This window comes from Aptenodytes patagonicus, chromosome 2, assembly GCF_965638725.1.
Source record: "Aptenodytes patagonicus chromosome 2, bAptPat1.pri.cur, whole genome shotgun sequence".
Lineage (NCBI taxonomy): Eukaryota > Metazoa > Chordata > Aves > Sphenisciformes > Spheniscidae > Aptenodytes > Aptenodytes patagonicus.
The window spans coordinates 93979633-93998003 of NC_134950.1; the positions used below are offsets into that span (position 1 = coordinate 93979633).

The window sequence follows — 18371 nt, forward strand, 5'->3', positions numbered from 1 at the left end:
TCTCGGTTATATTTGGGATCTTTTGCATCCAGCAGCAGACTGGGGATTAGATATTTAGACAGCGTGATTTACTGTGATTTGCCAGATGACTTCAGGAGAGGGGCTTTGGATATGTCTAACTTGAACTAAAATTTGCAGACACTTGGAGCACGATGTAGGATTTGCTTCTGTTATGAACAGAAGGGAGTTTTTACTTCAGTTTTTTTAATGTCATTTTTTACTTGAGCTGTGCGTACATTCTTGAGAAGTTCAACAGATTTTACTAACCTACAACACCAACCATCTTATTCTGCTAATGGAAATGCCAACTCATTTACTACTGTATTTGAATTTGTCTTTGAATTATTTTTAATTCTTTTTTCTCTAGAAAAAAGATTAGAAATAGGGTCCTCTACTACATTTTATAATACACAGTCCGAACATGTGATGAATATTCTTAAGAAAGGAGTTCTTTCCTCTGGAGACAAAGCTGGCAATAGTTATTCCATTGCAAAGACACGCTACAGGACTGTCCCGTACCGCAGAGGGAGGCATTTCACTGGCCTCCCGTCCAAGGCCCTATCCTGACTTTCCAGTGACTCACGCAAGTCTCTCCAGAGCATGCAACAGGAATTTTGTCTCCCAAGCCTCAGTTCAGCAAGATAGTTAAAACTAACTTCAACCTCATGGTCAAGCCCAAAGGCTTGATTACTACTCACTTTTTTTTTTTAATCTTTTAAAATTGCTTTTTCTGCTTGTATCTGAACACTTAATGAAGCTTGTGAATGGAAGCAAAAGAATAGGTGTGCATGAAGCTACTTCTTACAGGTGCATGTAATACAGCTTATTGCTCCTTCCCCTGAATTGCCACAGACAGCTTTTACATATGGTGGGAATGGAAAAGGAAGGACAATTTCCTTCTTGAAACACCCAATGAACTGTGCTGATACATAAAGGAAAACACTAACATTGCCAGTTGCCATTTCTCACACTGCTCACCCTTTTCCTAAATAAAAACTAGAAATCAACACCTGAAACTGATCTGTTTAATCTGTTTCCATCACAAGCATTGCTAAACACATCCGAACAGTGGAGCTGAAAAAGTTTAAGCCTAATTTCCATTTAACTTTTTCTTTCTTTCTTCTACCTCCCCTCTCCACTCAACTCTCACCCCCAGGTAGTTTCACAATCTGACTCACTTTGCTCTTTCCCAGGCTAGTGAGCTCCAGCAATGACAAAATGTAATGCTACAGATTTGAATTTTATTCTAAGCCCCAAATTACCACAACGGACATTTTGTTCAATATTGTACCTTGTATGACTTCCTTTTTTCAATTAAAAACCATCAGCCCAACTCATGATAGCACGGTGGGCAACAATACATTTCCCAGACCTGGTGTGCTGTATAGCTAGCAAGAATACCGATTTCATAGCTGAGTTAACTGAAAAAGAGAGATATTAATGATTTGCCCCATATCCTATTGGGTACTCAGTAGTAGAGCCAAGAAGAGGAAGTTAAGTTTTGACTCTCCGTTGCTTTCTCGAACAACTGCGTGACAGCCTCTTTCAATCACTATGTGGGAAAAATGGGGCCTTTTCTTTTTGATTGTACCTGGCCCATGTATATAAATTAGTCACTGAAGTACCCCGAAACCCACTGAGTTGCCTTTTCAATCAACAAAATGGAATCATCCTTTTTATGCTTCAATAAAATAAAATAGCGATAAAATGATGTATGCACTTAAAGATGCTATTTCTTTTAACTAACTCTAAATGTGGTAATTCATAACAGATCTTCAGTCAGCACAGGAGTAAATTCAGTGATGTGGGTGCTCTTAGCAACACAACAAGCACATTTACAATTACCTTTACAAAACACATGCAGAAGTAAGAAGTTTTCCCCGGATGGATGAGACCAGCAGTGCATCCATCCCAGTATCCCCAGTCACCGACCAGCACCAGGTGCTCTGGGGGAGAAGCAATGTAATATATAATTTTGAAATAGCATTCCCTGGAGAAAGGTCTACCCTCAGCACCTGGTGATCTCATTTCAGCAGCTGATGTTAAATTTACCCCAAGGTGTATGACTGCCCTTCCAAGCAATTTTATTTGAACATAAGTATAGATGTTTCCCTTACTCTTACAAATACCTAAACCTTTCTTGAATGCAACTCAGTACTTCCACTCACAGCTCTCCCATGAAAACAGCTCCCAAAGGTTAATCATGCGTTGCAGAAAAGGCTGTTTTTCTCTATTAGTTGAAAACCTGTGGCTTTTTCATTTGATCTTATTTTTCTTGCCGCATATACAAAGTAAACATAGCTACAATTGTCCAATTAAGTGCCTCTTCCTGTTCCTATTGAAGTCAACGGCAACACTTTCTAAAATCAGATTTGTTTTCTTACTCATTAACTGTAAAATCCAGAAACCCACAAGGAACTTTCCAGCAAGGGGGATTTAGCAAAGTCTATCGATATACAGTAATTATGACAGCAAACTAACATTAGGATAAAATAACAAAAAATAAATTCCAGTCTTTTAGATGCATTTGGAAACGTTATCCGGTTTCATAGTATTTGAGGAGCCAAAAAAAGGGGGGGGGGGGGGGAAGCCATCAGATTGTTAATGAGACTGAAAACCAGAGTAAAATAAAAATCCCTCAAATCTGTCATCGGCATTCGTGTTTGCCAAGAAGGCCTGGATGTTATCCTGCTGGGGAAGAGAAGATTTATGGCACCGCACACCTTCATCCATCCTATTATTACACAAGGAATGGAAAATAAAACAGGCCGGTACTGCCCTCAGAAATAATCAGTATTTTGCTGCTACCGAGTAACAAGTGTTATTATTATTACTAAATCAGCAGGTACAGAGGCAGCCACGAGGTGCTCATAAATAAATTATTTAAAAAAACCCCAACAAACCAAACAGGGCTGGGCTCCACCCTCCCAAGGGCGTGAAGGAAAATAAAACAGGCCAGGGAGGGAGGTGGGAAGGGCCGGACCCGGCGCATGCCGCGGCTGATGGCCGGGCAGCAGCACCCAAGACCGCGTCCGACGCCCAATGCCCGGCACCAGCAGCGGTGATGGAAAGGGACGGTCAGAAAGGCCTGCAGAAAGCCGAGGACCGCCAGTCCTCCATGAAGTGGAAAGACAAAACAGGCAAAGAACCAGACACCTGCCAAATACAAGCGTGTGCGCCATGGGAGCGGGGAGCATGCCTGGCCAGCACACCATGGGGCGCACAGCTGCGCGCTCACCCCTGCCCAGCCGCACCCTTCACCGTAACCCTGATCACTAAAAGGGATGGAAGTGCAAAAGCCAAACAACAAAAATTCACTTTGCCACAGGAGAGTTGTTATTAATCAGACCTATTGTGCTGTTTTTTAGCTACGGTTGCTCGACTGCCAAGGCTGCTGACCTAGTTTGCGGCTGCCCAGACCCCAGGCCAGGAGCGAGTGCCCGCTGCCCTGCCAGCAGCCCTGGGGTAGGACTGCAGTGTGAAAACAGTGCGGGCTAGCCCGGCGAGGCGGCTGTGGAGTGAGAGGAAAAGCGAGGACACAGCAAGATTGCTGGCAGCTCGCATTAGCGAGCAGAGCGGCGTATGGAGAGCCGCCACTTCAGCCGGTCCTGCCCCAAGCCCCGGGCCTGGCATCCCTCGGTGGCAACGGCGGAGCGCAAGGCTGGCTCGTCAGTGCGCCAGGCACAAACCATCACGTGAGACCAAAACCACAGCAGAGGTTTCGGAGCGACACCCAAGCGCTGCTCCCGTTTCTACATCCACCTCCCTCCACTGTCCCAGGTCCAACCCACTGAAAGATGACCCTCTCATCAAGGACGCCTGTATCGGGCACAAGGGCTTAATGTTTGCTGGTGATGCAGTACAAAGTTCCTGTGTTGCCTTAGGAAGCCTCGGCCCTGGTATCTGGCCGCTGAGAAAACGCTTCTGCTCCACATGCAATTTCACACATCATTGCATAGGTCTTGTGATTCTCCTGCTAGAGCCGTGCTTTGCCATCGGAGAAACGCTTGTGCCTCGGCAGAAAAATTCAACTGGATTTTCTTCGTGGATTACCGACTCTGAATTTCAAGCTACATACTCGAAAAACTAAGCTACTTACTGCCCAGCAGAGCTAATGCAGCAGCTTGAGAGAGGCCTGTGTTAGTGCAGGCACAGAACTAACTTCTTTCTCAATATTGAAAGTGAAGTAAAACTTTTTAATAGGATTGCTTTTGAACTTTATGGTTCTTTGCAAGATCAAGGCAAATGACATCATCTCCATAACCGAGACCCCTGGTTCTGAAATTTTAAAGGTCACGGTCAATACATATATTTAAAAAAAAAAAAAAAAAAAAAAAAAGACGAGACTTCTGAGAAAATACGCACCCTAACGTTGTTGCAAGTTACGGAGAAAGCTATTATAAATGAAAGGGACTAGAGAACCACAATCATTTTCTCTTTCTGCCCTAGCTCTTCTACTCCTTGCTTCGGTACAGATCCTCTGCAGAATGAATTTCTCGATCCTCAGCAACAGCAAAAAGAAAAATATTTTGATAATATTTTGAGAATTCGATTATAAACCCACAAAGCCACAAAAACTGGCAAAGGACCTAGAAGGTGTAACACTTGAAACTGACAATTCATTTATTTAACTGAGTGGATTTCAGATAGTTTCCTTTTACCAGTCAAACAGTGACTTGGGGTTAGCCCCACTGGGGATTGAGTCGTTACAAGGCTGCATGTCGCTGGCAAAAAAAACTCAAAAGTGCCTCTGCTCCAGCGCGGGGCATCCGGCTCCAAGCAAAGCACCGTCCCTGAGCAAGGCACCGTCCCGCGCCGGACGAGCGAGAGGCTTTTGCTCAGGACTTGCAAGAGAAGCAACGTGCTGCGCAGGTGGGTGCCTGGCTGAGCTGCTGGGAGAGCAGCTCCAGAGGCCAAAAGGGATGAGATTTCGGTCGGTGCCTCACGCACAAGCACGGAAAGGCCCCTGCGTCACACCGATATCCACGACCTCTAGCACTGTCCTGGAGGCAGACACATCTGCCATCCCTCACCTCCATGAGGGGGCTACGGACCGTCGCGGGGCACGGCGACTCTCCACACTTCCTTTCCAAGGCGTGCCACCAAGCACAGAGAATTAATGATTTACTAGGCAAAAAGAAAAAAAAAGAGGAAGCTCAGTGACTAGGGCAGTCAACCCAGGAGAAGGGAAACCTGGGGTCTAGTTGCTGTCCAAGAAGCATTTATTCATTTGGCTGTAGACAGCCACCTGAGAAAACACATCAGACAGCGGGAATTAGACACCCCGGTTCTTCCTCCTCCACCAAATGAAATCTCACCCCCGCAGAAGGAGGAGGAGCCCTGTTGCCAAAGGGGAGGACACCTTGGCAAAACCAGCAGCCATCTGGCAGGCGAAGCCTCCTGAGATGTCGTAGATGTGGGTGTATACCCCCCTGCCAGGCTGGACAAGGTCTCGTAGGCAAACCTCCCGTTACCTCAGGAGAGGCCTTAACCAAGGAGCCACCAAGAAAAGTGGGGGCTTCTCCCCGGCTGCATTTGCATGTGAGGATGGCATGTGAGTGACAGCAGCCGGGCCAGAGGATGCCTGCCAGCTTCGGGACACGGAGATTCTTGGGAACGGTGTCCCCCACAGCGTGCCGAGTGGCTCCCCTCTCTCAAGGCAGGAGCAGCTCCCGGCTGGCTTGGGCAAGGAACGGCGAGAAGCCAGGGACTTCTGCCACCGTTCTGGCTAGGCAGGCACTCAGAGGCTGCAAGCACTTATGTTCCACCTAAGGTCCACTTCAGACATCTAAATCCTTCCCCATATCTGGCCTTAACTCTCGAACAGAATAAAGAACCGCAATAAAAGAACAGAATCGGATGAAAACACACAACCATCACACTCCTGGTTCAAATGTAAATATTGTCATTTAAAATTATGCTTTCTTGGCCGAATTTTCAACACGCTGCTGCTTCTCTCACCTGAGCTTCTTTACATTCTTTACATCAAAAATGTATTTGTCTACACATATATGACGGTGCCTGTGTCTCCTTCTATAGCTCTCATGCTATTTCTTGAAGAGCTCAGGGATGAAGCCGTATGTTGGACTGGAAGCACCCAGAACTGAGCATGGCTCCCACGTACGTTAGGTTGTGTGCCCAAAGAGGGAACCCATCACTGCAAGACATTCCCCCGCACCGGCTGCATCACTTCAATGTTCCCTACATCAAAGTCAAAAGTCGCCAAGGCGACAGCCTGCTGCCAAGCCAGTCCTTCTGCAGTTCTAAAAAACGAAATGAAGCCATTAAGTTGTCAATCAGAAAGCATACATTATACCAAGTACGACGAAATTGCAGAGATGAGCTGGTTCTCCTCTTATTTCTTTTGTAACACAATTAAGATGTTATCAGGCCAAAGTACAATATTGTGGTATCCTGGCCTACGTGAAAATCTTTGAAAGCTGCATTTATTTGCCACCAGAACCACAAGCTAATAACACAGCCTCCGTGCAGGCAGTCCCCATCTGTTGCTTTTTCTAAGTTTCGAACAAACCCATGATGCTGTGTATTGTAAGGGTATTAACAATCCCCAGACACCATTAACAGCGATGTCTAGTGCCTAAAATTTATACTTCACCAGCTATATCCCCTTCCAACCTGCGCATCGATACGCTTCTTTCCTTCTTTGTTTTCCTTGCAATATAAAGAATTCATGTCCTGAAAACACACTGTCAATTTATAGAAGCGATTCAAAAGAAACAGGTAAATAAGAAAGACATTTCAACCAAACTTCAGACCTGAGTGTAAGACATAGGCCCATACAATAGACTCAAAGCACACGCTGTCCAACTTACTCACTGTGTAACATATGCTCGTGACTAACTCCGATGCTCTCTTCGCTACTGCTCCACAGTCTCTAATAAACTCACCACTCCGCAACATACCGGGGAGCCTCAACGTAAAGGAGGAGAAGGCTACAACAGCTGGCGCTCCCACTTGTTGCAGGAATGCGCGTGACAGGGAGATCTTGCACGCAGCTGTGCCGAGGTCCTACAAAGCATCACCACCTGCAAGGTGATCAGCTACTTTGGAAGAGCCTTTTATGATGCTTTAATAAGGTTCGTACATGGGGCGTGGTGCAAGTGCCAAGCTGAAGACCGAGTGCGTATATTAAGGTATGCTTTTCCGCTGACTGATCCTGAAAGCTAGAAAAAGAAAACAAGAAAAATCCACTGCCCCGTGCCATCCTTGATTTCTTCTGTCTGAAGAGAGGATCCTAAAAGCTGTGTTTGCAACTTCATGTTAGTCTTTTGCTCTTTGTAACCAGCTAGAAGGTTTTGCCTGTGTTTAATAATCCCATGGCTCAAAGGTACCAGCCATTTACCAGGCAGACAGGCAAAAGCCACCCTGGGGTAATATTTTGCACATCTTCTTCCACGTGTACATTACAAATCACACGCGGCAGTAAATGGCATCACATGCTTCCAAACTCTGGAGCTTTTGTTTATGGGAAACCTCAATAAACAACTGAACGGCTATCGATACGAAGCATCTTCTCCTTTTAAAGGCAGTCAGTGTTCATAGCCTGAGTTTCTTGTATTTCTAACGGTCAAGAAACAGCTCCAGCTCTCGCCTCATCTGGCCAATCACGCCTGGTAACACCTGTCTTTTCACAGTCTCAGTTTTATTCATTATTTATGTCTCTCTTTACACAATACACTCGCAGGACAATACATCTCCAGCATGCTTACGGATTTGATCCAAAGCTCACTGGAGTCAACAGAATGACTTCACTGGCTCTGGAGCGAACCGAGGGCCCCAGCTCCGCAAAAGGGCTTCCAGCCTGAAGAGGGACTTACGCACAAGTTAGGCATCCCAGCCCAGAAGTGCAATCGCAAAATCCCTAACCCTTTAGCTGCTCGCCTTTTAACCAGCTAAGGTCTCCAAAAGCCTGAACTGTTTGCAGATTTTTTTTTTCCCCAGTTGTCTGCTTTGTGAAAAAAACCCCACCGACAAACCCTCTGTAGTGATCCATGAAATAGGGGATCAGGGGATAGGTCTCCCTCTCCCAAGTGTGGTCCCAACCACTAAGCGCTGGAGTCATTTTATGTGTGTGTGTGCATATATATATGTGTGTGTGTGTGCATCTGTGTATGTAAGCATATTTGTATATATGTATATAAATACAGACACACACATGCACGCACACACATTTTTTTGCTCCCCCTTCTGGCCCCAGGAATCTTGAATTTTTTTTCTTCTTGGTGGAAGCAGGGGAGAGCAGGAGAACGATCCTGCCTCCAACATGACTTGTAGCCAGGGATCTGCAGCACTCCTCTGGGAGGTGCGCAGTGTGGATTCCTGCTGAGAAAAGGGCCCCAAAGCCTTACTCCCTCCGTTACAGCAGCACATAGATGTTCTCTGGATCCCCGGACACATATACCCTTTAGTCAGGCGGGTTCAGCAGCGGGAAGGCAGCATCTTCATTTTTTAACAGAGATGGTCCATGCGGGTGGCCTGTTACTGAGCCTAACGCTGACTTTGCAAGAGACCCGGTGCTGAGAATTTACTGTGGTAATGCTTCACAAACACCGGGCTTGCAAACCATGTTAACGGGGAAACATATACTGTACTTTACATTCCTTTACACACGCCTCTTAAAGGTGTGCTGTGTAATTGAGTCAGCTCTCTGCATTTCACAGGGGACCGGACCTGAAATTGCCGGGCCCCTACCTAGCAGACCTCCATTTCTAGGTGACTTACACCAGCTCTCAGCCCATACGTCAAGTTTCTCCTTTGGTATAACTCTTACTGTTTTTTCCCCCAACGCATTAATATTGTAAGCTTTACACATACAACAGGTTTGGTTTGCAGGGGAGCGGCTGGGACCACATTTTGTTACAGTATATTAATTAATACAGGAAAAAAGGAAAGAGATACCCTTCCAATTTCATTGCAGTTACTTATTTTGGAAAGAGAGAGGGAGAAAAAGGAAAGGCTTTTGATTGACTACCAGTGTAAAAGCTGTCCATTTTCCACAAGTGGAAATCTTCCCTTTCTGGATGATGCTGAAGCCAGCCCCGGCCAGAGGTGATCTCTACCCCAGAAACACAGTCACCCATCGGATCACAACAAATACTCATTTTCCAGAACAATCCCACGGACACGGCTCCTGGCACCTTTGTTTCATCTCGAGACAAAGACAGATTTTTCACACTAGACATATCCTCTACCGTAAAACCCCGTTGCCACCGCAGCTGTAGACGCCAGCACCGACGGCCACCTGCCCGCCCGTAGCACCGGGATCTCGTGTTTGTCACGCGCCTGCCTGGCATGTCACCCCCAACGGGCAGGGATGCCTGCACGCACATACATGCGGTCCCTGTTGCCTCTGCGCCTGGGACCTGCCGTGACGTGCCTGCCCCCGGCAGCTGGACGGGCACCTCTGTTGCCCCTTCCCACCCCACTGTGGGACCCTGCCTTAGCCAGGGCTGGTACAGCCAGCAGGCAAAGGTGGATGGGGGTAGGAGAGCAGAGACCACTGGTGAAGAGGGTGCCTCGCTCATCCTTTTCATTCCTGAGCTGTAGCCGCTCTCCCCATCCCAAACCGCTCCACTGTAACCCCGCAACGAGGTAAAACTCGACAGCTGGCACAAGGCTTATGCTGCTTTGGCACACGCCAGTGCAGATGCCCCCCAGGCAAACCTTTTGCTGCCCCCAACGCGAGTGCAACCCCCCGGTCACTGCCCACCCTGGAGCCCCACCGGCTGCGGGCCAGAGGCGGGAGAGGGAACAAGCGATCGGGGGACGTACCCAGCCTCCGTTGTCCTGGATCCAGTTGTGCAGGTGCCGGTTCAGGTACTCGGTCATCCAGGTGGCGATGCTGTCCACGAGAGGAGACATCTCCCGGTTGACGCTCTCCACACACATCACGCCGCCGAACTCAAAGAAGGCCACGATCCTGCCCCAGTTAACCCCATCTCGGAAGAGCTCCTCCACCACCGCCACGAAGCGGCCCCTGGCCGTGAAGGGCGTGAGGTGCAGCTGGCCGGACATTTGGGCAAAGTCCCTCTGGTAGCGGCGGGAGAACTCGTCCCCCGCCTGGCGCAGGGCGAGGTGAACGACCTGGGGCGCGGGGCGCAGCCCCTCAGCTGGGGGCGCGTGGCTAGCAGCAGCCGAGCCTGGGGGCTCGGGGTGCGGAGACACCAGCCCAGTGTGATCAGAGGAAGTCCCAGCAGCAGCAGCAGCAACCGCAGCAGCAGCAGGAGGAGAGAGACCTGGAGGCAGGGGTGCCCTGTCCTCGCCGGCAGCCCAGTCGTATCCCCTCTGCGAGAGTTTATAGTGGATGTACTTCAGCACTATCTCCCGGTTATCGTAGCCTCTTCTCCCCGGATGAGCCATAATTTCCAAGAGGAAGCAGCAAGAGGAAGGGAGAGAGGAAGAAGAGGAGCAGGATGAACCCAAAAAAGTAAAGCAGCCAATAATAATAAAATTAATAACACCAAAAATTATAATCCAGTTACTGTATCAGGCACGGTTTCATTCATGGTGGTGTGGGGGAGTTCTCAGGGTCTCGGAGGTACTTTTGTCTTCTCAGTGTTTCCTCCTCGGTTTGAGATGCACGGTATAAATAGGGATTAAAATGCTGTAAATACTTCCAGGTGCACATTTATTACTTATTATAAATTTACTTTAGGACCTTTTCCTCCTCGGTGTTGAAATACATCTTAAAAAATATTATAGCAATTCAAAATCAGGTGCATTTTCCCCTAGGTGCTGAACTACCACGGACACGAAGGAGCGGACGAACACACACCGTAAAAACTGCAACTCAATACGATTTGCTAAACAGCCTTGGATGAACGTTAATCCAACGCACTTTAAGCTAGAAACCTCAACACTGCTTTTTTTTTTGTTAAGTTACACAAACTAAATTTCCTCTGTAAAGTACTTACTTGGACTATAAATATGTTCCTCTGTCAAGTTTCCTCTAAAAAAAAAAATAGCAACAACAAAACCCAAACATCACAAGTCTTCAGAAATGTTAAGTTCTGGCCGCTTTGATGCTTCAAGTCACCAAGGGGACGGGAAAGGGACAAAAAAAAAATCTCTCTACGATTTCAAATGTTTTTTCCCAGACTCCTGTTTAACAGACATCTCCAAAGATGTGTCAAAGCTCAGAAAATCCCGCCTCGCAGCCCGGGAAGGCGAACAACCCCAAAGAGACGGAAAATCCTGCAGACCAGATGAACCACATTTGAATCCAAGCTCTCGCAGAAGTGCTCCGTTTTTCCCTCCAGTGCAACGTACAGACATACGCATTTACGTAGTTTCATTCAGACACCGATCGCAGGAGCCCGGTGCTTCCACACACACGCACGCACACACCAAAAAAAAAAAAAAAAAATGTATTTAGGTAATTAATTCTTTTTCACAAGGAAGAGCGTGAAAACAACAATAAAAAATAGAAACAAAAATAAAGAAGGAAAATTGCTTTTGACTGTGGCTCCGGGGAGAAATGCCATTTCCCGAGCAGCTTTGTATCAGAGGAGGAAGAGCCCCTGGCGCTGCCGAGGAGGGGCGCGGACGGGGCGTGTGTGCGGTGTGACTGGTGCCGATGGGGACCGCGGCCGCGGCGCCGCTGCCCGCCCGCCCGCCCGCCCGCGCAGCCCCGCGCACCCCGCCGGCTCCGGGCGGCTCCTCCGGGCGCTCCGCGCTGCTGCTGCCGGCGGCGGCGGCGGCGGCTCCGGGCGGCGGCGGCGGCTCCGAGCGGCGGCGGCGGCGGGCGCGGGCGGGGAGCTCTCCCGGCGGCGGCGGCGGCGGCGGCGGCGGCAGCGGCGGCGGCGGCGGCGGGGGGGAGCGGCGGGGGCGGGGAGAGGCGGGGAGGAGCGGAGCCCGAGGGGGAGGCTCCGGCCCCGGCCCCGCGCGGCGCAGCCGGGCGCGGTGGTTTCCTAGAGCTCCGCCTCACGCTTCATTCAAGAAAAGGGGGAAATGGGGAGGGGGGGCGCTAGGGGAAAAAAAAGGCGGCGGGGGGAGGCGAGCAGCCCCGCGCAGCCCGGGCCCGCCCTCCATCGCGGCGCGGGCCTGGGGCCGGCGGCGGGGCGGCGGCGGCGGCGGGGCGGAGCGGCGCGGAGCGGCGCGGCGCGGAGGGGCGGCACTCGGGCCGCGGGTGGTGCTGGCGGCCCGGGCCGCCGCCCGCCCTCCTCCGCCTCCGCCCGCGCGGAGGAAGCGGGCGGCGGAGACAGGCTGGGCGGGCGGGAGGCAGCGCGGCGGGAGGCCGGCCCTGCGCGGGGGAGCGCCCCGGCGCCGCGCTCCGCGCCTCTGCCGCCCCGCGCCGTGCGGGAGGGGTGAGGCTGCAGCTGCGCGGATTTATTTAAAAAAATAATAATTAAAAAAAAATAAAACGGGGGGTGGAGAGGAGAAAAAAGCCCGAATCACCCTTTTAAAACGAAAAGTGGCCCGATGTAGGCGGACAGGGGCTCCGGGCGGGTGGGTCGGGGCCGTCTGCCCTCGCAGCAGCCCCTGCGCGGCCGCGGAGCCCCTGCGGGGCCGAGGACAGGCCGGGCCCCGTGGCCGCCTTTGCGGGTGCCCCCCCCGCCCCGGCGGCAGCCCCGGCGGTGCGGGGACCCGCACACCTGCTCCGCGCACGCCGCCCGGTCGGTTTTCAGGCGTGCCCGTGGGACGGGCGGGGAGTTGGATTTTGGGACTTTTTGCAGAAACGGGACTCAGATTTGTCCCTGCGCCCGGCCTGAGGATTTTTTTTTAGATTGAAGAGGGGGCAACCGAACTGTTTGGAGAGTCGATTAAACTGGAGCTTGACCAAAGAAGCAGAGTTAACCTTCAAAGAGGTTAAACCCACGGCGCTGGGAAATAGTGATGGCTCAGCCCCCCTGCTACCCCGACAAGCGACAGCAGGGCAGGGATGAGTGATGCTGGGACAGCCCCGGCTGAAATGGGGAGCCATCCCAGGGTAAAGCCAGGTGAAACGGGAGCAGGAGATACTCGGCACCTTTCTCTGCTTAATATGACGGGGGAAAAGAGAAGTTTGATAAGTTCTCTCAATTTTTGTCGATCTGAGGGTGACTGGGCTGATAATCTCATATATAAACTACCCTGAACCGAAAAGGAAGACAAGGCACGAATTAAGCTGTGAACGTGAGTTAGTTTTGACAGGGGACACACAGGATGAATGCCTCCCCCCCGAGTCTCCATTTTCAGGGTCACATTTCCTTCACACACTGACCCATCACGCGTGGTTCACAGGCTGGCAGCTCCCCTGCTTGAGGAAAACGCACTGGAGTGGGGCGGGTGATCAGCTTTTGTTCCGTCCAGAAGAAGAGGAGGTCCTGGCACCCAAATGGGAAAGATTCCCCATGCGCTGACGGAGCTCGCTCGTGCCCCGGGTCATCCAGGGATTTGTTTCGAGGCCGCACCGAGGAATGTGTCTTTAACGTGTACAAACCAGCACCTTCCCAGGTACCTGAAGAGGCGTTCAGGATGTTTAATCGTTCTGGCGTCTCTTATTTAGAGGGGGGCACAAGAAGGCGCTCGGCACCACACCTAGTGACAGCCGAGCGCACCCAGCCCCCCGAAAGGAGCGATGCTCCCGCTGGCCGAGGCTCCGGGGGCGGCAGGCGGAGCGGTGCGGAGCGGTGCGGAGCGGAGCGGGGGCCGGCAGCGCCGTTCCCCGCCGGCAGCGCCGCCCCGGCGGGCGGCTGTTGCCACCCAGCGGCCGCTGCTCGCCCCGGGCGCGGCGGCTCGGCCGCGGCAGCCGGGACCCCCTCTTCCCCCCCCCCCCCCGCCCCGTCCCTGCAGGCTGGAAGGAGCGAAGGGCTCACCCGCCTCGTACGCGCCCGGGGAATTAGGAGAGTATCGCGGTGCCCCCCCGCTCCGTCTCGTATTCACTCCTGCCTCCTGATGTTTAAAAGGGGGCTGGTCGCGGTTGGTTGAGTTCTCGGGGATTGAGAGGGACAGAGGTTGCAGGACAGCAGGTGAAATGAGGTCAAAAGAAGATGGACGATGCTCTGCGCAGACATGGGCAAAGGGCTGTACCCCACCAGTGCATGCGTGCCACTCACGGCATGGTGAAACGCTGGCGTGCAAACACGCCTGATCTCTGTCCGTCTAAAAGCCTTCAGAAATTCAGGCGTTTGTGATGAGCTGAGGGATTGCTTCTGATGGCAGAAATGTAGGCGAGATCTGTCAACCAAGCAAAATCACCGCCTCTATATTCTTGCACCAAAAGAGAAAGAAAAAAAAAAAGGTCTCCTCTGAATACAGAAAGTAATCTGACTTTTCCATGTACCATGCTATGGTTTAAATGGAACAAGTGATACAGAAAATCAGAATAGCCATAACCAACCAGGCTGCTGATTCAGTCTGTTGCTGTGCTAGTGACTAAATCTAATATAGTTGGTCCTGCAACTGAAAATACATCAGACGCAGATGTTAAGTAACACAGAAAAACTGTCTGGGTAAGCTACACAACAATGTCATAGCAGGATCAGTTTTAAAGCCCAGGGGATAAATCAGTGTGGGACTGATGCAGAAAACAAAGATGCATATAAAATTGATGGACTTTTGTAAGGAGAAATTGAAAATATCACTGAATTTCCTTAGGGCATTTAAATGTATTTTGTATGTGGAAATGCAAGTAAGATCAACTAAGTGAACAGAGTATACTGAGGGCATATAATCAGTAAAATAAAATAGTTTCAGAATTCATAACTGATTTCTGATAGAAAAAGGTATGGCAAAACTTTATGAGATACTCTGTTTGGAATGGATTTAGGAATGATGCTTTTCCCCCACCAGCTCTGCATTCAGCACTTCGCTATAAGAATGATAGATCCCAGCCTTTTTAAAAGTTTAATAGGAAAATAGTGGTCATGGTTCACAAGAAAGCTTAATACCAAACACAGCTGAGACTGTACCAAAAAAATGGAAAACACAAGAGAAAATCCTAGGAACTGTTTGCTTGAGGCAAGGGTGTTAGGGATGAGTCACAGGAAACAAAAACTATACCTTGAAGAATGATAAATTGGGCCTCTGTAAAAAAGCAACCCAAAATTACATGCATTTAAACAGCCTTTCTTGTTCTTAACTTAATGTGTCCAATGCGTTGCATCTGACCTGCATTTATGGCTGTAACTGAAGGGAACAGCATCTTAAAACCAATTATAATGCTGCCTGAGTGGTTGATGAGCATCTATTAAAGTGTCACAAGTTTGCATCACAGTACTGCTTTTTACCTTGCTTGTTTGTTTGAGCTCAGCGGGTTAAAAAGACATCCAAAACAAAGGCAATAGCTTTTGGGGGTAGGTAGAACAAACCGCAAGAGAGGCTCAGGATTTATCAAGGAACATGGAATGAGCGCATAAAGTCAGCTAAGAAATCATTACGGTGCTTTTAGGTAGCAGAACAACATGCTGACTACGCAGGATCTGATCCTGCAAATCCTTCCGCTGGCCCACCAAAGTTAATCAGACTAATAAGAAGAATTAGCTGTATAAAGAATTGGAACTCAATTAGGAATACAAAGAGAAGCTCATGTGAAAAAAGCTCCCTTGACAATTACAGAGGTAGGAGCATCAACAACAGGCATCAGTCAGGTCTGGCAGTGTAAAGGACAGATTATTTTCGTGAGGCGGCTTTCTTATCCGTGCTTGGGCAACTGACCAAACAGGCAGGATCCTGCAAAGCCTGCTGTTTCTTCGATAGCTTCCCAGGTGCCCAATGTACAGTGGATGCATTATTAACAAATACTCTAGAAAAGTTCTTTGTGCCTGGCAACACCGAACTTCTTGACAATCTGAAAGTGGACACCTTTTCCCTGTTACCTTTGTATTAACATCAACAGGATTTCAACAGCCACCCCGGTTCCTGGTGACCTGCCCACCCTTTTATTTCCTTGGCTCATGAGCAGGCCAGTTGGAGAGAAGCAAGCGATTGTTTAAAGCCCTGCCTGAGCAGGCATGAAACAACTGGGGTGTATGTTTGCACCGTGTGACAGCACTCAAAGTGAGCAAGGACGTTGCCATGTGTTTTTGCTGTAAATCTGCAGAGATTTTCTATTGTAGAACAAATCAAAACCAAAAAAGCCCCAACAAAAAACTAAATTTGAGTAACCCAGAAGTAGTTATTTAGAGTGGTATAGGTAAATACAATTATGACAACCAAAGAGGTCCTTTGCCTTACGATGTTCTAGCACAGCTTAAATACTGGGTTTATTGAAAGAGTCCGCTAAGACTGTGCCCACGGGTGGGGAATTTGCACATATGAAAACTAGCAGCCAATGGCACTGCAAACGCCTGTAAATGCCGATGGCACTGTAAACGCTTGTTGGTGCTATGTCCAGTGAGGCATTTGCCTGTGCCACCCACAGCCGTGCTTCACCTGGGTTCCTCTGTTCAAGGCATTCAGTGCTTCTCGCTTCCACGCCGGCATGTATTTGCTCTGCGTGCCTTTGTGCCTGCAAGAACTTTCTAACTTGCCCTGACTAAAGCTAACCACCAACTGCATGATCTTCCACGTTTGTCTCTGTCCACGAGACCATGATACCCACGGACCTATGGTATCTCTGTCAAGCTGCATGAAATGCCTTGAAAACAATGCTCTTCCAGAGACTTGCATGCATGCATATAATCCTCTGCTATCAACTGCAGAACACCGTTTATTGCCGAGAGCGTCTCACCTGTTTTGCTCGTGTTGCCCAACATGGCTATCTAGGCAGCAGCTAGGGTCTGTCGTATAAAATGCTTTAAAAAACAGTTTTCTGCATGTAAAAAGTATAGGGGAAAGTAGCACCCATGAAGCCTGGATGCGTTTTTTCCTCATTTTTAACCAGGATGGTGGCAGGTTAACCTGAACAAACTTCTTCTTCAGAGTGCATTCCTGAAACGGGAGATTGCCTTTCATCCTGCCGCTGTTGCAAATGCTGTACAGGTGTGGAGCGGACCCTTTTTGGCCGGAAGCGCTTGCAGAGCAGAGAATGCTACTGTAAAACGCTTAAAGCATGCTCAACCTGCAATTACTGTTTATTTCATGGGGCTTAATTGCACTCATCAGGAAAGGCAGCTGGATGAGATACTCAGATAACATCCTTAGGGTCCAACATAGCAAACAGCTCCTGACTTTCAGACTCCTTTTCACTGCACTCATCCCTCAACCACCTTCACTTCTCATCAAGACACAGAGGCCCCATGGTCTGGATTGGAAGGAGGCGAAACAACTGCATCCGGCGCTGGAAATCCTTCTCGTTGACATCTCTACTTCGCTCTGTGGCAACAGGGTCTGGTCTTGACAGCATCTGAGCTGTCTCACCACCTTTCACAAGCCACCAACCTATTCTTGTGATTTGGGCAATGGCGCCTGTGCCCTTTCTTCTTTCTGCTATGGAAAAAGGAATTGGAGACCAACTTCCCAGTTGAAAGAGCAGAAGAGTGAAGGAGACAGTTTCAGCATGGAGGAAAAGGAAATGGGAAGAGTCTGCTGGACAAACAGGAACATCTATCTCTGATCCATAAACTTTTATTACACCTGTTAAAATTTCTCAAAGTAAAAAGGAGGAAAGCATTTTTTTGAGTAAATGCTTTGACATAAAGATCAACACATCTCATTTTAACTACTTTCTTTGAAGCCCCCGTTAGCTTTGAAAAGGGTATTCCCTTCAGTTACAAGTTACCTAGAACATTTAAAATTTGTTTTTAGACTTATTTTTATATACATTATTTACAGCTGGTATCTTTACAGATTTAACACCTTATTTCAGCCAAGAGAGTTGGTTCTCAGTGCTTGGTAGCATGATTTAGTGTTAGTCATGTATGTTTTGCTTTTGCCCCTTTTATTTATTTACATTGCTTTAGCAGCACTACTACAGAACAAACTTCATAGTTAGAACTCGAAAGGTTTAAAATTAGCATGGGGATTCCCCTCCAAGCTGAAACAAACTTGTTTTCAACTTAGCAAAACAAAATTTCAGACTGGCTTGGTGGTATTCTACCACAGGGGAGGTTTGGTATTATACTCCTTCGTCAAGGTTTCCCCAAACAGCAAACCTTCCCAATCAGCTTTATGAAATGCTTCTCCCCTGACCCCCCCCCCCCCAATCAAATGAGATACACATCTTTGGGTTTTTACCAAAAAAAAAAAAAGTATTGGCACTTTCCGCTTCCTTCAGTGCAAGTTTCTGTCCAAAAGCTTAACAGTATTATTTCCCCCCACCGCAGACCACCACCAACGGAAGATTAGCACAGTCTTCTTTTTCACCGATTTAGTGCATCTAGGTTGAAAGAAAGGAAGTAAGAGAAAGAGGATGGGAGGTGTGGCAAGACAGACACCTCATTTAAAGGTCTCTGGCTCTCATGAGAATCTCCCCCCAGTGACAGAGGAAA

At 49.0% G+C, this 18371-nt stretch overlaps 1 protein-coding gene across 1 annotated transcript in view; it reads right to left on the bottom strand.

Moving 5' to 3' along the window:
• The window catches only part of BCL2 (BCL2 apoptosis regulator), a 97451-nt gene extending 85859 nt beyond the window's left edge, over window positions 1–11592 (bottom strand). Inside the window, exon 1 of the mRNA XM_076330431.1 lies at window positions 9793–11592. Coding sequence (XP_076186546.1) covers window positions 9793–10380 — 588 coding nt within the window. The 5' untranslated portion in view covers window positions 10381–11592. The remainder of the gene's footprint in view (window positions 1–9792) is intronic.
• Window positions 11593–18371: the final 6779 nt, after the last annotated feature.